This window comes from Ammospiza caudacuta, chromosome 15 (assembly GCF_027887145.1).
Source record: "Ammospiza caudacuta isolate bAmmCau1 chromosome 15, bAmmCau1.pri, whole genome shotgun sequence".
NCBI lineage: Eukaryota > Metazoa > Chordata > Aves > Passeriformes > Passerellidae > Ammospiza > Ammospiza caudacuta.
In genome coordinates, this window is record NC_080607.1 from 4321153 (window position 1) to 4346279 (window position 25127).

A 25127-nucleotide genomic window follows, 5' to 3' on the forward strand; every position below is an offset into this window, starting at 1 on the left:
ATGCAGTTGGAGCCAGCGCTAGAGGGCAGCTGGGACGCAGCTCCTTGAGAGGAGGCACCAGTGGCTTGTCCATTACCTGCTGCTGGTTGTGAGAGACTGATGTGTTCCAACTGGGCCAGCACTCCTGCAGTGCCGGGTGCTCTTGCTTGTGCTGTTGGATTTCCGGCTGGTTTGACTCTCCTTTTCACAGATCCTTACAAGAACTTTTTGCTATGCCTGCAAACAGAAATGGTGAAAGCAATTCTGCTCATGGCAGCTGATAGACACCATGCCCTCATGTCTGTTGCCCATGTGCCAACTCAGCTCCTGAAAAGGCTGGGCAGATGTTGTGGATCACAGGTGGATTTTGGACCTGTGTCCTAGATTGCAAGGCAATGTGTATTCTATTTGCCATCTTTTAGAGGTCTGACAGTTATCTTCTGTTAATTGGGCAGTTCTCTTCATCTCTTCCACAAACCAATCCTCCCTCTGGGGAGACATTAGCTGTTAATGGGCTGTTGAATGTCACTGCATGACTGATAAAAATTACAGCATCCCATTGTGAGATGCCCCGCCCAGACGGAGGAGCCAAGGATTCTTAACTGGATATAATCTGAGTTTTTGGGACACCAGATCAACCTTTCCACTGGATTCTCAGAGGAACAGCTGCCTTTTCCACTGGATCTTCAGAGGAAGACTACGCTCTTCTACAGGATCACTGCTCCAACATAATCACATCTGCCACTCCAGGAAGACTGCAGCCACCATTCCAATTGGACTGCTACCAACACCCTGACCAACAGGGTGTCAGGTTGTATTCTGACTCTGTCAGTGGTTTTTCTTTTGTATTATTGCATGTTTTGTTTTGTTTTTTTTCCCTTTTCCTAATAAATTGTATTACTTGCAGTCTCTCACTGGTTTTGCTTTCAAACCAGAACAACCTGCCTGTAGGTTCAGCTTGAGGTGGAGAAAGGGCTTAGCTTTGGCAGCTGCCTGATGTTTTACAGGACAGGGCAACCACAAGGCTACCCCTCTATAGAGAAGTTCCCCGCTGTCTTTCCTTCCATTGAAAATGTGAAGGGTCTCCTGCCCTTGTCCAGCAGAGATGCACAGAAGTTCTGCCACCTCCTCAAAGCTCCTGGGTAATGAGAGGCCAGTTTATAGTATAATCCTCATGTAGGTTTTTAGTCCAATCCTTACATGGAGCTTTGCACTAAATCAGCCCTGTGGGAAGATAGAGACCAGAGGAGCAGGCAGGTCTGCTTTGGGAGCCCTGCGGCACTGGCAGGAGGCACAGATGGGAGGCTCCCTGTCCTGATTCTGCCCCAGTGCTGGTTTGATGTGGGTACAGCACAGCAGTGGCAGATTGAGCAGGACTGGCCCATGGAGACAGTGCCAAGCTGGGGCTGTGTGGAGCAGGGCTCTGGCTCTGCCACACCCATGGACTGTCTGCGGGACACCCAAAAAAAAAGACATGGGAAAAGTTGAATTAGTTGCTGAGGTTATTGCTTTTAGAGGTCCTGTTGTCCTATACCATTTGTCAGCCATGGTGAACAGTGGCAAGAACTGGTTGTGGATGCAGTGGGGTGGGGAAACCAGCTCAGGCATTCATCATCCCATGACGAGGGAACAGGAAGGAGCATGGGTGTTCTGAGTGAGGTGGACCACATAGGAACCTGACCAGAGTTGAGTGCTTGTAGGTAGCCATGCAGGAAAGCTTTTGGGACATATGGAGTTCACTCATCCTCTTGACTATTCCTTGCAAAGCAGGGGACACCAGCTGAGGACTCTGTCCAGGCCACAAGGATTTGAACCTGCATCTCCTGCCCCAGCCTCTGCCTGGACCTTCCTCTGTCTCATCATGTAAACTATCCATTTTGTCTGAAGTGCTTAGTGTTTACAGGTACCATAAAGGGAGCTTGTGTCTGAGGACTGGAGGACTGTGTGACCTCTGCTGTCAGGGCTGGATGCTGGCAGAGATCGAGGCCCGAAGTCATGAAGGTGTTAGGAAGGTGAAGGCTCTTAAAAGCTGCAGCTTCTCCCAAAGAAGAACTAGTGGGTTACATCAGTTCACCTCCGCTCACAGACACATTTCTTCCATCTCGTCTGTGCCACATCTGGTCTTTTGTTCAGATTACAAGTAAGGTGGGAGATCAGGTGGTCCATGAGGGATGTAGGGGGTGTGGAATGGAGGAGGGAGTGGGGCTCTTCCTTTTCAGTGAGCTGCTGGATTGCCTCAGCTGCCTTGAAACAGGCTTCCCTGAAACAACATGGCCGTGGTGCCTGCTGGGGAAGACAAGGGCACTGCAAGTGCAGACAGCCCCAAATACTGGGCTAGGGTGTCCCCTGGTGGGTGTTAATTCCTTGCTCTCGGGACATGTCCATCAGACCCCATAACCCCAGGGACCACAGAAAGGCCTGTAGAGCCTCCTCTGCAAATGGACAGCCCTGTAAAGAATGAGGAGGTGAGGAATCTTCAGCCTTCTCCCTTCTCCCAGCTAAATCGGGATGTCTGGGTGCGGTGATGTAGAAACGTCTGCTTGTCTGTGTGTCCCTCCCAGCCACTCCCTGGATGGGGCTGTGCTTGCTCTGGCCAAGGGCACAGGGTGAGGGTGGGCACCCATCTCTGGAGATATGTAGCCAGTTCCCAGCCTCTGGTGCTCTGGTCAACAAAGAAGGGGTGAGAAACTGTCCCAAAGTAGAAGGTACCCAGAAGTGGAATTCTGCTGTGATGGTGGCACACTGACCTGGTGAGTCACTCAGCTCCCATCCTTGTGTGCACCTTGGGAGCAGTCTGGAGGTCAGCTAGACCTGTGGGACCTCCAGCAGCACTCTGACATAAACAAGTACAAGCAAGATGAGGCACAGTGGGAAGAGCAGGACACAAAGCTCATCCCTGGCCTGCTGCACACTGGTGTGGAGGGTGGAGACCACGTCCAGATGAATCTGTAATGCTCCTGCCCCAGAGTGGGATGCTGCAGCAGCTCTGCAGACTGCAGGGCCCTCATGGGGGCTGTGTTGAGGCAGCTGAGGGCTCTGGCAGAGGTCTAGAGACAGGAAAAGACCCTGTTGGCACAGACTCTCCTCCTTTCCACTGCCATGCAGGCTCCAGAGTGGCTAAGCAGGGAGGAGTGGAGGGTCTCAGGCAGGGAATTGCTTCAGCCAGGCACTGAGGCCTTCGTGACAGCTCTCTGGGGCTGCTCCTTGGGTGCATTGCCCTGCCACGAGTGTGATTGTCTCGGCTGGAATGTAGGAAAGCAGAGCTGCTAAGCTCAGGGCCAGCTTCCCAATAGCACCACAACAGCCAGGCCCTTGAGGGGAAGTAGCTGAAGGACACCTCACTGGGAATTTCCTCCCTGTTTCTCAGGAATGTTGCCTAAACACAGACCTTTGCCCTTGGACCTCAGGCCCTTGCCTGAGCCAAGTCAGCCATTTCTGTGATGATAGAGATCCTGGTCCAAGCCAGGATCTCCTCCCCTGAGCTGCCTCATCGCTGTAGGATTTTCCAGTGTTCATCTGGTCACTGTCCCTGCTTTGCTCCCATGTACCACTGGCCTGTCCTGTGCTGGATAGGGCAGTGCCCTCCCAGCTCAGTTCCTGCTCAGCTGTCCTATGACAGCTCCTGCTGCTCTCTGACAGTGAGTCGTGGAGTGCACAACTCTGCTCATGCTGAGCATAAATAAAGGATTTACAGGTGACACCTGAACTCCTTTGCAGAGAAAGCAGAGAAGATCCAAACTGATCCTTCCACTTGCTCAACAGCAAAGCTTGCTAAACAAGACAAAAATGCTGGCTACTTCTGGCCTCCCTACCTCAAATTCCCTATAAAATTTGGTCTCAGCATGACAGAGGCTGAAGAATGAAAGATAGGACAGGTTACACTAAGGAAAATGCCCAGAGACAGTATGGTCTAGCTAAAGAAAGCACAAACAAGGCCTTGGAAATAAACTCTTTATTGCCACCACAAGGATGTGGTCTGTGTTTGCTGTCTGAGGGCTCTTCAGCTCTCCAGTCACACACCTCACTTGCATCAGATGAACTTTGGGCTCTTTGCTTGGTGCTGTGCTCTGGCCTGGGCTGGAGGGATGGGCTATTGGGAAGGCGATGGGTCCACGGTAGGGAGAATGTCCTCAGTGGCACAGCTCTCCATTCCACCTTGGGATGTGGGTGGGTTTGCAACAGGCCCTTGATAGTTCTTGTTGAGGGCTGCTGCAGGCCCTGGTTGACTGATCCGCTCTAATACTGAGTCAGCAATCCGATTTGACATGGTCCTTATTTCCAAAGTGTTGGCTAAGGCTGTTGACTTAAGGCTCCTTTTTCTTTCCAAGTTCTCCTTCACCATTGCTTTCAGGCTCTGCTGTTCAGATGCTCTGGGGAATCCTTGTCCAGCTTCCATGTCCTGCCTTGGACATGTTTGGGATGACTGCACTTGTCTGTTGAAGACATTTCCCCCAGGAAGCTTCAGGATTTCAGTGTACTCACCACCAGTGTCTTGTTCAAACTGAGAAGTTACAGAGGATTCCAAGGTGTAGTGAACACTCTCAACAACTTCTCTGGTGAGTGTGTCAAGGGAGGTCTTTGAAAGTACTCTGTCTGCAGTGTCCTTGGATTTGTCTGCTTGGGTGGCTCTTCCAGCAAGGTCATCCCACTTGGCTGCCACCCCTGCCTCAGCAGCTTTGGATGTGCTGGATGCCAGACGGTCCCCCAAGATCTCCAACACTGTTGCTACAAGCTCTTTCGCCATCACTTCCATTTTCTGATGGTGATCTAGAGAAGTATCCAAAAGTTCTACTCTCATGCGGCCTAAAAGTCTTTCTCTGATTCCCTGGGCAACCCTCTGTAAAAAGCTGCCATGCTGATTCCTAGGAATCTTCAACCTCTCAAACACTCTGTACACCACAGTCTCAACCAGCTCTTCAAGCTTCTTGGCTTGTGCTGCAGTTAGTTGCTCAAACATAGCATTCAAGAGGCCATTGTCAGTGCCATCTGGCTTCCTCTGGGAGTCAGCAGCAGTGCTGGCATCCTTCTGCCCCAGCTTAGCTCTGGAGTAAGTTTGGCCCTTGTTCAGAGCTGCTCTCCCTTTTCTGCATGCCCCCAGTTTTTGGCTCTTGGGTACGCTGGAAGGCTTTTGAGGCTGCAGCTTCCCCTGACAGGAAGTGTTGGTGATTCTTGGCAGGCTGGGGCCATGCTTAAATTGGGCCCAGGATGACAGAAGGGAAAAAAAAGTGAAAAGTGAAAAAAAAAGGTGACATCTTCCTGAAAAATGACACCAGGTTGTGGGTCATGTTGCTCGGCCCCTGCATGCTGAGGATTCCTGAGGGCCCAGGCCAGCACTCTGCTTTAGCCAGGCACGAGGGCAGGGGAGAAGGGTTTCCCTCAACACGGTGTGTGCCTGCACATGGCCCTGCTGCCCGTGCCCAGCTCAGCTCCCTGTGCTGGCTCAGCTCCCAGCCCTGGAGTCCTTTCCCCACCACAGTGCCCGGCCCAGCAGCACCGCCCTGCACAGTCCCATGCCCCTGAACACAACGCTTTGCCTACTTTTTGCTGCGCCAAGATCTGCTCTGACCGTAGCTTGATCCTGGTCAGGTACTGCCTGTACTCGTTGAACTCCTTCACAGTGCAAATCACCTATGGAGGGACGAGGGCAGAATCCCCCAAAACTGTCAAGCCATGCAGTCGGCCTTCCCCAGAACCACCCGAGCCCAGTGGGAGAGGAGCTGCCCCCAAGCCCTCTCCCCATACCCTGGTGTTGGGGCCACTGCTGTCCCCCCAGCCAGGGCTGAACAGGCAGCGTGGGGCAGGCTGAGAAGGGCAGGACTGGGGCTTGCCAGGAGGATGTTGGTGCTGCTTCTGCTCCCAGGGACAGCAATGCACAGCCCTTTCCTCTGGCAGCAGCAGCAGCTGCAGCAAGGGCTGTGGGAGCCCTGCTTGAAGAGGGCTGTTCTTGATCAGCCTGATGTCCAAACCTACCTTGTTTTCTCTGGTGACAAAGCCCCGTTTCTTCAGCAAATGCAGCACATCCTTGCGCTTGTGGTAGTCCTGAAGGACAGGGTCATGCAGGCAGTTGTATGCTGGGCTGAGGTGGTGGCAGTAGGGATCATCCAGAGTGAAACAAGGAAGCGGCCGGTGGAGCTGTAAGAGAGTTTCCAGAGGATGAGGAGGCAGGAGAGTGGAGTGAAGAGGTACCACATGGTACCTGTGAAAAGGTAAAGGTCTTCTCCATCTTTCTGTAGGCACAGAGACCTGCACAGACAGACTACAGGGCTGGGCTGTCATGGGTTAAGGGAGAAAAGACAAACTGCACAACAACCCCACCAGCAAATAGGTATCTTAGGCCACCAGGAAGAACTGCAGACCCATCCGCAAATTAACCTTCAAAGGTTCAAATGCAGCCAGTGGAGAGTGGATGAAGCCAGTCTCCTTGGGTTAGGCATGCCCAAGGGCTGTGTTGGCTACCTCCACCTCCAGAAAATCTCTATCTTGGGAAGCTGCAGCGCAAACTGGAGGACAACAGTGGGTGTATACCCCAGGCAGGGAAGCCAAGTTATTCCAAAGGTGCCAAGAAGGCAAGCAGAAGGTTGGAATCTCCCTCACAAGTGCCCCAGGGGGCCTGACATTGTGGGATGAGCTGGAGGAATGAGCTGCCTTGGCACCCAGACACACACAGCTGTCTGCTGAAGGCAGGGGCCCGGCCACACACATGCACAGTGCCAGAAACCAGTGCAAAGATGGACAAGTTCTTTCTCCTCTGTATTCCAGGGAGCCTGGAGTTTCCCTTGCCCAGTTCTGTCCAGTTGAAGGGCTGCAGCTCCTGCTGTAGAGCAGGTGGCCTCAAGAAAATCTTTGCATGATAGGGACTCTATGAAAGAGATTTTCTATCCCTTTCTATTTCCTTTGCCTTTTCACCAAGCTTTCCCCTGCAGAAGACAGGCTTGGATCCAGGTGCCACAGGGATCTTGACTGCGAGTGGGAGGTTCAGCAGTTCAGGGTCCATTTTCCTGGTATCTCCTTCTCCCAGGTGTGGTCTTCTGGGGCTGAGATAGGAAGACACAGACACTCAGGTGTTGCCCAACAAGCCTCCTGCATGGCAGTCCTGGAGCCCTAGAGCATCATGCCATGTCCCAGGCTCCCCAGCAGAGCCCTCTATATTGGCCCAGTGGTCACCTCCCCCCTGATTCCCAGGGCACTCAGCAGTGCCTCTGCCTTTTGGCAGGACACCAGCAGTGGGACGGTGCTCCACAGCTCTTGCCAAGACCTCTCATGGTGTTGTGATCCCACTCTTACTCTTGCTCCAGAGACACAGCAGCTGCCTCTTTGCTAAATATAGCCAAGGGCATTAAGGGCATTGTTACATCATGGTGATGTCACATCAGTGCATTGTCACATCATGTGCTGACACTGTGTCACACAGAATCTGCCCACCACGCCTCGGGGGAGGTTGGTGCGCCCGGAGACTCCTTTGGGCAGCCCTGTGAGCCACCCCCTCCCTGTGACCCAGCTCTGAGAGCTCCTGTCCTGTCCACACGCCCCTTCCCCCTCCCCTGTCCTGTCATTCTGTGTGGCAAAGCTTCCTCACCAACAGGAAGGGATGGGAGAAATTGCCCCACCAAAGGGGTGCAGTTTAGGTTCTGCTTTTCCCCTCTTTCCCTTTTTAGGGCTTCTTCCCTGTCATGGCCAAGCAGCCACAACTGGGGAAATTGCAGTAAACTGGATATTTGGCCCATCCCTGGCAACATCTAATTCCTGGTTCACATTTTGAGAAACAGTAGAGAAATAGAGGCTGAGAGAAATCCCTCTCCTCCTCTTTCAGCAGGCTCCCATTCAGCCCAGACACCCTTCTGCCACCTTCCCAGTCTCTCCTGCCCTGGCTTCTGCTGTCCCCGTTTGCTCTCACTTCCTACCCCTTCTTGGCTGGATTTGGTGAGATCTCTGGTGCCCGTTCCTCCAGCCTGTCTGGTTCCTAGGGGCAGCTTTTACACTGCAGAGCCCTGCCAGCCTCGCTCTTCGCACAAAGGCGAAGACAGGCAGAGCAATCTGTTGGAGATGCAGTGATTGATCCCCACGGGGCTCTCGGGAAACAGCGAGGGGTGCAGCCCAGGGATGGTGTTCCTGGGCTCCCAAAGCTGTTTCTGGCACACGCTCCAGCTGCAGCTCTTCTCCATCTTGGCCAGGGGAGGAGCAGCATCGGCTGTGCCCCAGCTTCCCTGTGCCCCAGGTCCTGCTCAGCCCCCGGGGCCGTGAGCCCCATACCACATTCAGCTGGCATGGACTAAGATATTCCCAGCACGGTGACATCCCTGCAGAGAAATCCTCTGAAGTTCACAGTGCAAAACTGCAGCAGCTCAGCAAGGGTGGGAGCAAGGAAGTCTCTGCCTAAAATCTTGGCCGGGCCTGATGGATGAAGGGGACAGAGGAAAGTAGTGCTGCCTGCCTCTGTTCTCACCAGTTTGGGCTCCTTCCTAGGCCAAAAAGCTTGGTTTGTCCACATTTACTGCTTTCCTCTATGTGAGAGGAAGCTCTGGACCCAAATATATCCAACTGATCCAATCACGGTCTGTCTGCAACCTGCACCAGAGCAGGCAGGGACCAGCCAGGTCTGTGGAGGAGTTCCTGTTCCCTGGGAAGGGCTGCCACTCCATGGCCACCCACACCAGGCAAGTTTGGCAAATGTCTGAGCACTCATGATCATTTTAACCATGGACACTAACATCAGAGAAGCTGGACCCCTAGACAGTGAAAAAGGAGAAAGGTCACAAATTGGCACAGACACATCCCTGAACTACCAAGGGCCATGTGCTCTCCGTGGGAACAGCAAAGCAAAGGAGTCCAGTGGGATCTAGGAAGACCTATTTTGGAGAAGGAAGTGGTTCTCAGGGCAGGTGTGCTATGAGCCTGTAGGTTTTTTTAAGTGATGAAACTCCAGAATGAAATACAGTGCTGTCAAAAAACCCATTACATAAACACTATGCTGATCTTTTGGTAAAATAAAATAATTTTCTATTTATCTCAAAACTTAAGGGTTATTTTCCAGTTCTTTTCTATTTTAATTCTTTCTGCAATTTTTTTTCTCTTCTAGTCACCTGCAATGTTTAGACCACTTCTGAAATATTCAGGTTAAAATACAAATCTGAAAACCGTATTTTCAACCTTTTTTTCCTCCCTGTTGCAATACTTTTAGCAAGCCACTCTGCTTCCACAGATTCCCAGCACACACAGTTCACAGGCTCTGTCAGAAAAGCACTAGCACCCACTGCTGTACAGTGATGGGGACACTCTGCTTCAAACCATCCTTTGTGCTCCCTGGGTCCTGCGATGCTCGTGGAACTGGGCTGAGGCTGATGTCAAAGAAGGAGCCAGATTTGTGTAGCAACAGCAGTTCCTGCAACTGGAGGAGGAAGAAGGCAGAAGGGAAAAGCCCTTGGGCCATGTTGTGTCTTCCTCTGAAGCCCAAAAGCATCCGGTGCTGTGTGGACACCTCGGCCACAGCAGTTACTCCTTTAGTCACAAAACCTGACAGGCAGCAACCCTCTGCTGGTCTGTGGCCTCTGAGCAGAATTTCAAGGATTATCCTAGGAAACAGACCTGAACCAGGGAGAATTTATCCACCCAATTCCAGCATACACAGATTTTTGCTCTTCTATGTCAATCTGGTTTGGGCTTTAACCCAGCATAAAAGTACCAAAAAAAGAAAATGAAATTAATTTGCCTCTGAACAACTCTGTTATCTATAGCTGAACCCACAGTCTTCTGACTGTACCAGAGGGTGACCACGGCTGAGGAACAGTGACGATGCCCTCGGATGGGCACTACTCAGGCCCACCCGCCTCCCGGCCCATGGGGCAGCAGTGAGGGCACCGAGCCGAGTCGGCGGTGGCTGCGACAGCCACGGGCGGGTGTGCGCAGGAGCGCCCGCATCCCGACATCCGCCTCAAGGAAGGCTGAAGGGAGCAGGCCGCCAACTCTGCCCGCTATTTCACGGCCGTGCGACCGCAGCCTCCCCGCTCCCGGCAGGGCACTGCGGCTGCGCCCCGCTGAGAGCCGAGCCCCCGCCGCGCCGCCCCCGCCCCGGCAGCACGGCCCGCCCCGGGGCCCGGCCCCGCTCGGCTCCCTGCCCGGCCCCGCCCTCTGCGCGCGCCCTCCGGCCGGAGTGGGCGGGCCTTCCGCGCGCCCCCCCCCCCCCCCAGCGGCGCCGCATCGCGGCGGCCATTTTGTGCGGCTGCGGTTGGTGCGCGGGGCTCGGCGCGCCGCGGGCCCGGTGGGGGTGGCTCCGTTCTAACCCTTTTTCCCGTACAGATCCCTCGGTAAGAGCGCGGCGGCGCCCGGGCAGGCCGGGCCGCCTGCCTGATCCGGCGCTGCGGGCCCGCGGCGCGGTGGGGAGACGCGGGGAGGGAGGCCGGGCGGACGCGTTCCCGCGCACAAAGGGCCGGGCCGGGCGGCGCCTCCCGCCTGCAGCCCCGGGGCGCCGAGCGGGGCCGCTCCCGCCTCGCCGCAGCCCGGCGCGCTGAGGCCCGCGGCTCGGGCCGGCCCCGGCCGCTCCGCCGTCCCTGACTCCCTGTCGCCGCCCGCGCACGCCGGCCCGCGGAGCTGCGCGGGCAGGTGAGTCGGTGCGGGCCGAACGCAGGCGCCGCTGGCCCGTCCGGCGGGAGCGGCCGAGTGACCTTGCGGTGGCGCCGGGGCCCGAGCCGTGGCACGGGCCGCATGGCGGGGGCTGTGCCGGAGCCCGAGGCGGGGATTTGACGGGTCCGGAGCGGCGCCCGGCGGGCCGGGTGCGGCGGGGAGCGGGACGTGCAGGGCCCGGCGGCTCTGGATTCCGGGGGCGCTCGGCGGGGCGGCTGTTCGTCACCCGGATCCGCGAGTGGCGAACCCGCGCTGAGCAGGTACTTGCCCTGCCAGATGTTCAGCGCGGCAAGGGCAGGCTTCCGTTCCTTTCCTGTCCCATTAAATCTAGAGCATTTCTTTATCGCGCTACACTCTGTCCCTTTAAACAATTTTAAAAGAACAGAAATTACGGTGGATATTTTCACTAACCCCAAAGTTGCCTCATGTCGAGCCTATGTAATGCGTACGGTTGGGAGGCACTGGGGTGTTCTTCCTGGCAGGTCTGTGTTCAGATACGGCTTATTGCCAGCAAAGTGGATTTTTGCACCAGTTGGTAATCTGTAGCCATTCCAGGGTTTAGTTAATCTAAACAGGTACAGTTTCGGGAAACCATTTTATCTCCTTTACTGGCTTAAAATCTGGGTACCAGAGATGTTTCTGTAGTCCCAGGCTGTTGTTTCTAGCCTAAATACTTAAACCAGGAGAGATATCTGAAAGTTGATGAGTCCTAGTTAAGTAAAATAAATGTCACTAGGCTACAGAATTTTGTTGTGTTGTATGCAGTAGGGAATTAAACAAAATGGTAAAGCAGTGGGGGTGACTTGAAAAACCTTTTGTAAGTATCTGTACAGCACTTAGTAATGGAGCATCTCTGTAACTAATGCTTTTGACCTGGGTTCATTTAATTTTCTATAATGTGTTATGAATCCTTTTGCAGAACCAGTTTTGAAAAAAAAGGTCAAGCAAGAAGGCTTAAGCAAAGATCAGTCATATCATAATTCTCTGTTTTAATTTTTGTGACTTCTAAACTTTCATAGTAATAAAGGGAGGTGACTTAGGTGAATGTATGTTATTTGAATGCATGCTAAGTCAGCTTGTGGAAGAGTTCGGTAGTTTATGCTCTTGCTGGTAACTTGGTGGATGTCTCCTCAATGGAAATAAAATTTTACTTGAGCAGGCTGAGAGTAAAATCTGTTTGCCTGTAATTTTAAGGTCAAGTTGGGAATGAGGCTAGAGTATTAATTGTTCATAACGGTGCTGCCTTGACTGAAATGTAAGAAGCATGTAATTTATTCATACCTTTAATTGGCAAAGCTCTCTGTAGCACTTGCTTTTGCTCCTGTAATTCTTGCATGACCTAGGCAACGATATTGACTTAAATTCTCCCTCTTGGCCAGGAAAGGAGAGCACAATCCCTAATTTAATAGTAGGGGATGATAAATTCTCTCGAACTGCACATTTTATTTATAACTGTATCTGCAGAAGATAGGTATTGTCTGTAGCTGTAATTTGTCAGCTGACAGGCTGACACTAGCTCTCTTGCCTATGTGACCGTGGTCCTGTGCATGTGTGAACACTTGCATTGTGAGCTGAGCTAAAGAATGTACGTGGAACAGGGGAAGGATTTATTGCTCAGCCCTACAAGTGGTTGTTGTCAGTATTTAAACTGTACTCTTGATGGTTGTCTAGTTGCATGGTTACAGTGGGTTTTTTTTTAAATCTTAAAAAGAGCAGTCCTTTGGACAGGTGCATCATACTGAAAAGTGTTGTGAGGTGCTGAGTTCATTGTATGTTTGAGTAAGTCCTCCTTTTTTGCTTCAGTTAATTCCTTGTCTTCATACTTCGTACTTCTGTTCCTTGCTTGCCTACAGGTTTGTTTTGACTGCTTGTACTTCCTGCAGGAAAATACTTTCTTCAGGTGAAAAATGGTGGTTTGGAACTCTTGGTTTGTCCTTGCTGTCCAAATACAAATACCAGTAGCTACATGGCCTGTATATTTCTAAAAACCTTTCAGAACTACTGGCATTCCAATATTTTTGTGACTGCAAACACCAGGCTTAAATGATGATGAATGCATGGGTGTATACTGTGTCTATGGTGACTAGCTGCAGATAATAATATTGGAATATAAACACTCCTTTTGGAGGCATGTTAGTTTGTTGACATGCTTGTGTGACTTTTTACTGGGCTTGAGAACTTTCAACCAGCCTTATTTAAGTGTAGGCAGCTATGGTCTGCCTTATTTTTTCATAAATCTGCCTGGAATGGAGTTCTTAAAGAAATTGATTAGAAAGGAAAACATGTCTTCAGCTTGGCTGCCTGTATTAATGAAAAGAGAGGAAGCACTGTTGCTTATTATGTGGGGGTTTTGTTTTGTGGGCTTGATTCTTGTTTTTTGTTGTTTTGTGGACTTGATTGTTTTTGTTTGTTTTGGATTTTTTCATATGAAGTTAGCATCAATTGACTCACATTTCTGCTGCTTAAAATCAGCACTTCTTTCCCAAGGAATTGGAGAATATCCTCTTGTTCCACAGAGTCGTTGAGTAAGGAAACTGTCTTCAACACCTCTGTGCTCCAGATGCAGAGCTGAGCATCCTTAGCCTAGACCTGTGCGTCAGCGATGCAGAGTGCTATTGGTAGGGTTGGAGTTAGAATTTTTGTTAGTTTTAAAAGCATGTGTTGGCATAGCAGAGGTTGTGAGTACACCAGGCTGGAATTGCCTCTTCCCTATACTGTAGTTTGCTAATGGCTTTTTTTGTTCCAAGATGCTGTGTGTTTGTATCAGTCATTTCCCTGTGCTGCAGCTGTCTTTTGTTGCTGTTACCAGGCTTGCAGAAATAGGCACTTAAGAGTTTTTTTGTTTTCCTTCTGTCCTTTCATCTCAGCTGGGAGACAAGTCTGCAAGTAGCCTTGAAATGCACCCCTTTCTTTTCTTTTAAAACAAATAGGCAAGTTGCATCCTTCTTACAGGGTGACTTGTGCACAGATGATCTTTCTGCTTAATTAATTACCTTAAATAAAGACGTAATTTTTTATCAGTACTTATGGCAATATAACTTGGAAAATTTTCCTTTATTTGGATGTCTTGAAAATATCCTCTTCTTTATCAACAGGTAGGGTAGATTTGGTTCTGTCAAGGCAAGAAGCAGTGAAACAGAATGCTGTGTCTAGGAGTCAGGACACTGTGTACTGACTGGGTGGAAGTGGTGACCGCTGGGATTTTCACTAGCCAGTGTTGCAAATTATCTGTGAAAAATGTTTTTCAGACTTTTTTTTAATGAATAGTTTTACAGGTAGATTTCTTCTAGGAGTAAAAATTCCTAAGTCCAGTTACTGCTGCAGGTACTGTAACCAGATAATTTTTGTGCTTTCTGATTTGCTCCTTCCATTTTCGGTCATAATTTTTTCATCTGATAGCTAAAATTCATGTTGATGCTTGGTGATAAAATCTTAGCTTCAGCATCCTGCTGTAAGAGTGTACTGTGCTGCTGGAACACCCAGAGCAGCCTCCAAGCTGGGATATTGCAGCTGATGGGTGCAGTGCTGGGTGGTAATTTAGCCAGGTAACTGGGATCCCTCTCCTGTGATGCAGGCAGTGACTGGGAGAGCAGGAAGAGGACAAACATTTAGCCTCTGGAGGCAACTCCTGTCAAGTGTGAAGGAAAGGTCCTCTCTCAAGGATGATGTTATAGTGCAAGAAGGTGGACCACCATAGAGAAAGGTATCCACTACCCAAGAGAATCAGCTGTGCTGGGGGTAATCTATTAGGATTCAAATAACGAGCAACCCCCTGTCAATGCAGATGAGGTCCAGAGTACATAAATGTTGAGCCCCTGAACTCACTTGGCAAGTTTCTTTAAAGAAGGTACTACTTTTCCCTGAGGTGAGCACACAAGAGAAATGCTGCAACATTCTCAGGAGGGTGAAAAACCAAATCTAAATGGCAAACTTTAGCAGAGCAGGAATTTAGCAAAATTTAAAACAAAACAGTCAATTGGAATAAAGCCTTTCACTTAGCAAATTCCACCCATCCAACCTTATATTACCCATATTCCAAGAAGGGGAAGTTAGGAGTGAAAAAGAGAGAAAACCAAGATACAGCTACCATCTTTGATCCAAGTGCAATCTCAGCTATCCTAAACTCCAGGGATGATAGGAAAGTTACCACATGCATCTTAAAGCAGTGGGTTTTACCTGCTCTGGTCTCCTGTGGCTATGCTTCCCAGGTGGGACTTCTGGTTATTTCTGGAGCTAGATTGAGGCTGCAGGCATGTGGTGTGAGGCATTCCTTTCAGTGTGACAGTGCCTGACAATCATTCTGGGCTGGACTAGAGGTTCCTGGAGGTGGGTTGTGGAATGGAGCAGTGCACCTCCCACTTTCCACATAACTGCCCCCTCCCCTTCAGTTGATTTGAGCCAGTAATAATTTTCTCTAGTTTTTCACAACAATCCATGTGGCAGAAGTTTGGATGGAATATGCCATTGTCACACACCAGGGCATTGACATTGATGTCAATGAAGGAAGGAGCACAAGAAGTGCTCCGGGTGACTGCCTGATTCAGCAATTTGAGATCATCTTTTTCCTCCTGACTGACCTGTGGCTGTGAACTGTCCAAGACTCTGGACGGACTTGAAAGACTCGAGCAAGGAGGAAATGTGCTGTAGTCCTAATTGGCCAGTGCATGGGTGCAATGGAGAGTGGACACTGCCAGTGAAGTATTTTGGCCTGAATGAAGTCACACCACCATTGCACCATCACGGAGTGCTACTGTGCCAGATATGCTGGAACTTCAGTATGACCTGAAGTCCCAGGGCAGCAAAGTGGTGCCACCATTGAGATTGCCAGTGTGTTTTTCTCCATTCCTTAAGCAGCAGAGTGCAGGCCCCTGTTAGTTTTTACATGGAATGGCATCCAGTACACCTAGAAGCAGCTGCCCCAGAGGTGGAAGCAGTCTTACCATTTGCCATGGACTGATATAGGCTGTACTGGAAAAGGGTGAGGTTCCAGGACACTTGCAGTACATTGATGACATTGTTGTATGGGGGCAACACTGCAGGGGAGGCTTTTGAGAAAGGGGAGAAAATAATCTAAATCCTCCCAAAGGCTGTTTTTTGCCACGATCAAGGACTTGCCCAAAAAATTAAGTTCCTAGGAGTAAAATGGCAGGATGGATGTTTTGAGAGTCTGGTGGATGTGGTCATCAAAGTAATGTGTCCAGACAGCAAGAAGGAAACACAGACTTTCTTAGGAACTGTGGGTTTTTGCAGGATGTATATTCCATAAGAGAGTCAAGATTGTAAGCGCTCTCTGTCATGTGACACGGGAGAGCAACAATTTTAGGTGGAATTCTAAACAACAACAAGTTTTGGACAAACTCAACAGAAGATTGTGCAGCAGCCTTTGGGCCACTCAGGCCAGGATAAGATGTGAAAAATATGCTCTATATTGCAGCTGGGAAGCATGGTCCTTCCTGGTGTCTCTGACAAAAAGTACCCATGGAGACTTGAAGACAATCCCTGAGGTTCTGGATTTGCTGATAAAGGGGATCTGAGGCCTGTTACACCCCAACTGAAGAAGAGATCTTGACAGGTTATGAAGGGGTTGGCACGGCCTCAGAAGTGATTGACACTGAAGCACAGCGCTTCCTGGCACTCAGACTGACAGTGCTGGACTGGATGTCCAAGGGAAATTCCCTTCTAAACATCATGCCCCTGACACCACATGGAATAAGTGAATGGCTCTGACCATGCAGTGAGCTCAAATAGGAAACCCCAATCACCCAGGGATCTTGGAAATAATCACAGTGGCACGAAGGCAAAAATATCCGTACCATCAGAAGAGGAGGAGGAAAAGGTGCCACCATGCTAAGGAGACTCCACCATATAATCAGCTACCAGAAAATGAAAACTGATGCTCTCTTCACTGCTGCTTCCTGTCATACCATAGGGACAAATTGGAGATGGAAAGCTGCCATTTGGAGTCTTACACAGTGAGTTGCAGAAGCTATTGAAGGACAAGGTGGTCCTTGCAGAGCTGAAAGCCATCCAGCTGTCCTCAAATATTGCTGAATGAGAGAAATGGTGAATATCCTACCTCTGCATTGGTTTGTGGATGGTGGCAAATACTGGGGGGAGGGGGGCTGGACCAGTGAAAAAAGACCAGTTTGTAGTGCAGAGGGAAACCCATCTGGGCTACTGAAGTGTGGCTGCCTGGCTAGAGAAATTGACTGTAAAAGTGCGTTGTGGAGATGCACACATACCCAAGAGTTGGGCTACTGAGGAGTATTGCAACAATGAACGGGTGGATCAGGCTGCCAAGGTTAAATTGCCTCAGGTGAATTTTTTCTGTCTTGGGCGGCCCGTGACACCTTGTGTCATCTGGAAAGAGATGCAACATTACAGATGGGCTCATGGCTGTGGGGTGGACTTAACCATGGATACCACCTCCAGGTTATCCATGGCTGTGAAATGTGTACTGCGGTCAAGCTGGGCCAAGTGGGTAAAACCCCTGTGGTATGGGGGGGGGCAATGGTCAAAATATAAATATAGGGAGGCCTGGCAGATTAATTACATCACACTCCTGCAGACTCACCAAGGCAAATGTTATGTGCTGATGGTGGTGGAAGGCACCACTGGATGGTTGGACCTACCCCATGCCTCACAGCACTGCCCAGAACACCATCTGGACCTTGAGAAACAAGTACTCTGTCAGCATGGCACTCCAGAAAGAATAGAGTCAGACAACAGCCTCACAGACATCTGAGCCAGATACTATGGGATTGAGTGGGTGTATCTTATTCCTTAATATGCAGTCTCTGGAAAAATTGAGCAGCATAATGGACTGTTAACAACCATATTGAAAGTAATGGGTGGGGAACCATCAGACATAAACATCTACACATAGCAAAAGCCACCTGGTTAGTTAACACTTGAAGTGCCAGTCAAGCTGGCACTTTACAATCAAAGCCTCCACATTCTGTAGAATGGGGTATGGTCCCCATCAGGGGTAGATTATGAGGAATATATTAGGGAAGACAGTTTGGGTTAGTCCTACCTCAGACAAAGGCAAGCACATTTGGCGGATTGGTTTTGCTCAAGGACCTGGGTGCTCTTTGTGGGTAATGCAGAGGGACAAGGGAACATGATGCATACCTCAAAGGGACTTGATTTTTGGGTGAGAAGAGTCTGTAATGTTGAATTGTATAATATTGGTTGGTGAATAATAGTGCCACTGTGTGCCATAACTGCAGTTGACAAGGTGTGTAGACTGCTCCAGATATACCAGTTGTGAATTCCTGATGCAGTTTGCCACCCTCTTGCCCTAGAAGACCTCTATGATGGATGGAATCCACAGTCTTGGACTAAATCAACTCAACAGACATCTTGGAGGGACAGCCATTAATGATGGAAATGATACCCGTGCTTTTGTAGATACCTATGTCTGTGTGTATATATCTTTGTGTGTGTGTATGTGTGTAGTTGGAAACGGGTAGGATTTGGACATGATGTATGTGGTACAGAATAAGGGATGGATAATGTCCCAATAGCCAGAAGAGGGTGTGGCTAGAATCTGATGTGGATATGCAGAGGGGTGTCTGTGTGTTTGTAAGGGCCTCTTAAGCAACTCTCTAGTTTGGACTGCAGCAGCCTGCTGACCTCTTCTGAAATTCTGTGCCTCCTCACAGCATTTTCTGGGCACCGGGGAAAGGGGTCCCTTCCAGGTTGGGGTGGTTTAGGTGTGGTCAGGTTAAGTCAGGCTCTGCACTGAGCATTCACGTGTGTATTGCTTGCCTCTCTTGTACACTTTTTAATACCATTACTTTTACAGTTCATTTTCTTATCTTATTGCTGTTTTCATTAAACTGTTCTTATCTCAACCAATGATCTTTACCTTTTGTGCTGTAATTCTCCTTTCAGTGGGAACACTTGATGGAGGAGTACTATGCCTAAACCACAATAGGTTCTATGCAGCTTCAGTTCAGGTAGAAACTGGGAGCAGTGTCATTGCAGTGCCAAATCTGCAGCCTAAATTGGGCTTCTGGAAACAATTCAAATGGCTGTCTTTCCCACTTCTGCAGTATGAGGAAGCCTACATGTATTGACAAGAATTAGATTTGTGGATGAAGAAGCAATTCTGGGAAACTCTTGTAGTTTGTTCTTGTATTAGCAAAACACAGCTCCTTCTGCCATGTGGTGAATGTAGATTATCCAGTTGAGTATGTCTTCATTGACAGGATTGGACTGCTTACTTAGTGTGTAGTTAGTTAATACTGCACTAAAGTAGGAGTAATGATAAAGTTACTGGTGACTTTTAGTTGACAACAGATAAATGATGGAGAAATATGATGTGGATATGCAGAGAGAATGTCTGTGCATCAGGGTCTCTTAAGAGTCTCTCTAATTTGGATCACAGAGCCTGCTGACCTGTACTGAAATATTTTCAGATTAAATTTTTGTTCTAGAGGTGTTATTCTATTATGCAGCTACTGTTGACTGTAGAGAGAATATTTTTTTGAACTCTGAACTACTTTTAGTCTCAGAATTCACATGTTTTTGTTTTTCCTTTCCTGTAGCTACACAGCACTGGTTGGAATGTTTGCAGCAACATAAACAAGTTTCTTGGTGAGTATAAGCATAGGTCCTTTTTTTAATTGTGGCTTTTCCTTTAGCTTTTGAATTTTGCTTTAAAATTCAGGTTTTACTTAAATACTATCCACAGAGCTTCTGCAAGACTTATCTGCATTGAATTCTTGTATTCTTAAAGGCTGCCATTTTTTCCTTAAACTGAAAATAAACAGCCTCATTAAAGTAGGTTTACGTTAATATTGCTTTATTTAGGAAAAACTTGATTTATTTTATGTGACTTAAACCTTTTTCCAATTACTTCCTGTTTGTTCAGTGCTTAGGTGCTTGTTTTTTTTCTTTAGTGTTTACAGGAAAAGAAACCAGAACATAGGACACGATCAAATGACTGAAAATAATTGTTTTCAGTAATGACTATTTATTTCTTTAATTGCACTTGGTAATTCAAATAGATTTCATTATAGAAATATTCTTTTTTTCTGTTGAATTGCTTATATTCCTAATTTCTGCTTCCATGTTGGTCTGTCCCAGTCTCAGCACCAGTTGAAACTGACAGCACAGTTACATGAGGTGTTGCCGAGGGGATGAAAATGACGTTCTCTAGGCTCTGTAATCTCAGGAAGTGAGGATCTTGTTCAGAGACTCATTCGTGTAACACCTTTTCAGTTTTGTCACCGAGTACTTTGGGATGGTCTTGGTTCTGGCTGAGGAGAAGGGCAAATGTAGATTTTTACTGGTCAGTTCTCCTAATCTACTTGTATAAACTGGAGAAAAAGTAGGAGACTGAAATCAAGTACTCAAGTCTTACAGTTTGAGGGAATGTCAGTGGTGAGGAATGAGCCGTTCAGCATTCTTGTTACAGAGATGATTAGTTCAGGATCCAGTTTCTGTTTCATGTGGCTCAGAGTTCACCTGTGTAGTTGTTAATTGAATCTGGGAAGCTTTTAAACCAAGTAAGTGCTGGTGAATATGTAGTTGAGGATGTTATATTGTGCAAATAGGAACTGCATATAGTCCTGTGTCGTGTTTGAAATGTGTCTTTTGGATAGAAGAAGGGGTGTGATGCAGTACTCCTTGAAATTTGTTGCAGTGTCGGGTCTTCCTATCTAGTTTAAATCTTTCTTGTTTAAATCCTTCTTGCCTGAAGATCTAAGCATTGTGGTTTGAAACACTGTTGTGAAGGACATAATCTGAAACTTACGGTCACATCCAAAAACAGTAACCTACCTTTGAAATGATACACAAAACCAACTTGAGGCAGGAGCAGACATCCTTGGATGAACAGAGGCTGTTCTTGGGTTAACATGTTTAGCAGGTATAGGAGTTTTTAATCTGTTTTTATGTGTAGGGCAAAACACAGTAAGGCATGGTAGCACTGCTGCTGTAGTCAAAACTTGCCAGGCAGAGGGTGTTTTGTCTGCAGGCAATAAAAGTCTATTGTAATCAGTTTACCAGTGCCAATACAGTTTTTAAGTGATGCTTGTGAGACTTCCACTTAGTCTTCATAAGATGCCATTAGGATTGTATAGTATAAATGGTGTCTGTAAATACTGTTTTGCAGTCTGATATCATACCTTTTCTCATCTGCAGGTGTGTGGTTTCAGCACAGCATGGCTGTGGTCATCCACTTGCAAGTTGTTCCGATTGTATTGGGGACCATGAACTTCTCTGGACTGACCATTCCTGATGGGGGCGTGCATACTGTAGGGGGTGAACTGGGTGAGGCTTTCATCATTTTTGCCACTGATGGAGACGTGAGGCTGGTGTCATGGGTGCAGATGATAAAAGGTCAAAGCGAATACATCGACGAGTAAGAAAAACCCCATGTACAAAACGTGAATGGACTTAGGCCTTGGCAGTTCCATACGTAGATGTGCAAGCAGATTTGGAGCAGTGGTGCTGGAGAGGATGGCAGAGTCAGACTTAGCCTTAGGCTTTGTGGAGTCAGCTTTGTCCTAGAAGGAAACAAAACAGGCTTGTGTTGCTTGTGTAGGAGTGGCAGTGCTGCCTGCAGTACCCCAGGTCAGCAATATCTGTGCTGCATCTCCAGGGAGCACAGACAATCTCTGGCTAGTTGCTTTTACTTCCTGGTTTTGCCAGTGCTTTTTATTACCTGTCTTACCCTGTAGTCCTGAAGAATCACCACCAGGGTACTGAGTGCTTCCTAGGAGCTGGGACAGCAAGCTTCCCATCGAGAATAAAATACAAATTCTCAGTGCAAATTAGGATTATATTTATGCAGACTGTCAAAGTTGATTGTGCTTCTTTATCAGGTCAGAGAACTGTGGGGTTTTTTTTATGGTGTTCCTCTTTTTTTCTTTATTGTATCCTTATGGCAGAGGGAGGGAAATCCTTGGGTTTGGCGTGGATGCACAAAAGAATGAAGGAAATAGGCTGAGTTGTAGAAGTGAGTTGTATTTCTTCAGAACTGCTTATGAAGCAGCACTGAGACAGAATTAAGTTTGAAAGTGGGACTGATTTTAAGGAAAGAGTTTTGGTATGACACTTTGTAAAGGAATGGTTTAATCACTCCATGGGGATTTGGAAAATAGTTTTGCCAGGGTAGGTGTCGTTTGGAAAACGACAGCTGCAGTGATTTTGCAGTTTCCACAGAGGAAACAGGAGAGGCTGTTATTAGTGCAAGTTTGCCATAACTGCTTGGGTTTGCTCTGATAATATGAAGCAGATTTTCAGTTGCCAGAGGAGTCCACTTCTGTTAGACCTTGGTGTTATGCCAGGTTTGGGTCTCTGGAGAGAGTAAGAACAGCTACAGGTGAAGTTGTACAGGACATGCACTGTTAGCAGAGCAGAAAGCTTGTTTTAGGAGTCAAAAACTCTGATCCCTGAAGGGATCAATATTAATGTATTTTCCTCTGCATTGCCCTGAGATAAGTGTACCTTTGTCACGGATATCTGTCTGATTAGTCTTGAAAAGTTAAATTAGTTTTGAATAGTCTTTAAAAGTTATATTATCTTATGATGACTTTAATGGAGAAGAAAAGACTGTGTCTTTTAAATAACATGTATTTCAATAACACAGATTTAGGAACATTTTGTTTTGGAAGTAGTGACTTACCTAAATCCTGATCCTGAAACAGATCTGATCTGATCTTCATAGAGAAGTAAGACATTATTTTCTGGTGAAGAAAATTTTAAGGGAGATATTCTGGCAAAATATTCTTATTTCCAAGTTGTAGCTATGAATGTGTCATCAATCTGGGGTTGTTTGTGGACAAGCTGTTTTAATGTAGTTCAAGGTTTTAAAGCAGTCTTTGCTGGAGAGGACAGGGGCAGAAACATAAAACCTGAAAGCAGGCAAGCCCCTGTGTTGAGTGCTTGCTTTCTGAGATGTGAAGTTATCAGTATGGTCATGATCATGCTGGTGAAGCATATTTTGGCCCTGCCTCTTGGCCTAGTTTGTGCAGAGCCATGTCATGGTTCTCAGTAAAAGTTGTCTCATGGTTTCAGTGTCACTCTAAGGCTGGATATTTTGGGGTAAAATGGTTGAGGCCTTCTGCTGAGTAATTTATCTCATGTAATGTTCTGCCAAGTATACATCTGCTTGAGGAAACTATTCCTGAAATTGGCTGTAAATGGAAAAGCCAGCCTGCTTTCATGGTCTGAGGAGCAGGACCACAGTCCAAGCCAGTGGTAGGATATGAGAGAGAACCCAAAGCAGCCCAAGTTTTGTAACTTTGGAGGGGAGAGAAATGAAGACTTGGGGAGGAGGGGCCAATGATAAGAGATTTTTGCTCACAGAATTTTTTCTCTCTTTCAATTTTGTGACCTTCTGCTTTCTAACAAGCTTAGCCGGGTTAGTGAAGTGCAGTGTGTGTGTGCTTTAACTAATGTTGGTGTTAGCTGACTATGACTAGCTGCATTCAGATTTTCATGGAATGTGCTGCCTCTCTAACTGATTAAATGGCTCTGACTGTTTTCTTCACATTTCCTATTAGCTGTGATACTCGTATTTTTAAAATATTTGAATGAAACCATAGTAAGACCTTCTGTGCCAAAATGAATGTGTTTATGGAAGCCCTAATGCATGTGATCCTGTTACTGAAGTCAGCAGATGTGTATGTTCCTCTCCAGCCCCATGGAGGTGAGCTGAGATTGAGTCCCTTTCATCCATATGGCAGCTCTTACTGAGGAGAACCACTGTGGGAAGCTGAAATAATGCACTGAGAGTGCCTCTGGGTTGGCTTTGCATGTCCCTCCTCAGAGAAAAGGAAAAATAAGCGTACTAGGGAAAGAATCACCTTGCAGATATCATTTCTTCATGTGTTAAGCAAAATGTATGTCTGCTCAGTGTTTGGAGGCATGAAATTCCCTTGCTAGAGTGAGAAAGGGATATTTTAATAATGTAAATCTGCAAAGGAAATAGTGGCTATTTGAGGTGTCAGGGGATAAACCTCTTCAGGTATAGCTTTGCACTTGCTGCCTTTTGCTTTTTTTCAAATTCTACATTGTGATGCAACATAAACTGTAAAACCCCATCCATCTTAAGTTTTTCTTAATTTCCTTTCCCAATTAAAAGTTTTAGACTCTGCCCCAACCGTTAGAAGACTGGGCTGATTCAGATCCAGTGTGATACTGTGAGAGCTCAGTCTGCTATCAGATATTACTCTAGGAGATGAATTTTTTTCAGTTCCTAGGTGGCTAGAATACTTTGTCTTTTGCTGTGAATCAGGCTTCCAGGCAGTAGTATTTTTTCCCCTATACCCTTGCAGGCTGCTTTAATAGAGGTGAGGATCAGTCTAAAAGCACTGTTTTAGAGGAAGGCAGCAGATGAACCTTTGGTAGAGAAGTTTTTTTGCAGTGTGATGATTGAATGGAGCTGGTTGGGCTGTCTCTGTGGTCAGCCCTTGGCAAATGGCCTGGCCTAAAAAGTGTGGTGAAGGAGTAGCTTTTCCCTGTTGTAAAAGCTCTACGATATTCATAAAGATCTTTGATTTCTGAACCACACTTGAAATTAGAGGAATTCTTGACGATGTTAATGTTTTTGTAGATGCAGCTTAGTTGACACCATTGCTATTTATGCCTTATGTGAACGAAAGTGCTAGTGCTTATTTCTGTGCATGTCTCCTTTTTGATGTAGTGTAAGACTAGGTTTTTTATTTTAACTCAAATCAATTTTGTCCACCTCTAATTGAATGTTCAAGATACAACCTTACTCTGAGGACAGTGATATTGAATAAGACTTACTTGTGTTTTTGGATCTTGTGCACTTGAAGACTACAGGAATGGATCATAATTTGTATCTTAAAATTGCTGGAAACAACTGACAAAAAAAATCAGGAAAAATAGCTGTTGATCAGGCTTTTACACTATATGTACCTTGAGATAAAGATTTCTTAAACTTTTATATTATCTGTTGGAAACAAATATTAATGAAGACTTTTTTTATATTCTGGTTAAAGCAGAGAAGAAGTTGGACAAAAACAATGCAAATATGCAAGGTGTATAGAGAGTCTTCTAAAATTGGGTTTAAAAAAACTACATATTTCTAATGTCTTTGAACTTTATTGCACTTCTAGTGATGAGGTGACATAGTGTTTGAGAGTATCGCTAATGTGGTAGCTGTTGACAGATTGTCATTGTGTTTGTTTTGCCCACTTCCTGTTTACTGGATTGCTGGTTTTCATCAAAGTGGAGAGGGGGGCAGAAAACATTACGAAACTTCCGTCTCATTTGTGAATAAACCCTGGATTGTGTGGTTCTTAATTGACCTGGAACTTGGACCAATGGACAGAGGCTGAGCTTCACTCTTTCATGGTCCCGTAGCTGCCATTTTGAACATACTTTTGGAATCCTTCTGCAGACTGTCACTTGGGAACCCTTGTTAAAAAGATAATTGCCCCCTTGCTTTCTGCAAACCAAAATTACAGCAGTTCCTTAACATCTGGCTTCTGGGAATTATAGTGCATAAGCTTATTTTGTGTATGTCTTGATTAGTGATTGATATT

At 47.3% G+C, this 25127-nt stretch overlaps 2 protein-coding genes across 8 annotated transcripts in view; both read left to right on the forward strand.

Moving 5' to 3' along the window:
- Positions 1-9778: 9778 nt before the first annotated feature.
- Positions 9779-10255, forward strand: LOC131564521 (basic proline-rich protein-like). Its single transcript, XM_058814976.1, has one exon. The coding sequence runs from the start codon at positions 9779-9781 to the stop codon at positions 10253-10255; it is 477 nt and encodes a 158-aa protein (XP_058670959.1).
- PHF20 (PHD finger protein 20) overlaps positions 10235-25127 on the forward strand; it is a 72104-nt gene continuing 57211 nt past the window's right edge. For 6 of the 7 annotated variants that reach the window (XM_058814497.1, XM_058814499.1, XM_058814500.1 and 3 more), the window contains exons 1-3: positions 10235-10280; positions 19152-19200; positions 20752-20880. The gene's annotated coding sequence lies outside the window, so the exon portion shown is untranslated. Of the gene's footprint in view, positions 10281-19151; positions 19201-20751; positions 20881-25127 lie in introns of those variants that run through there. The other variant, XM_058814498.1, reaches the window with a different exon arrangement.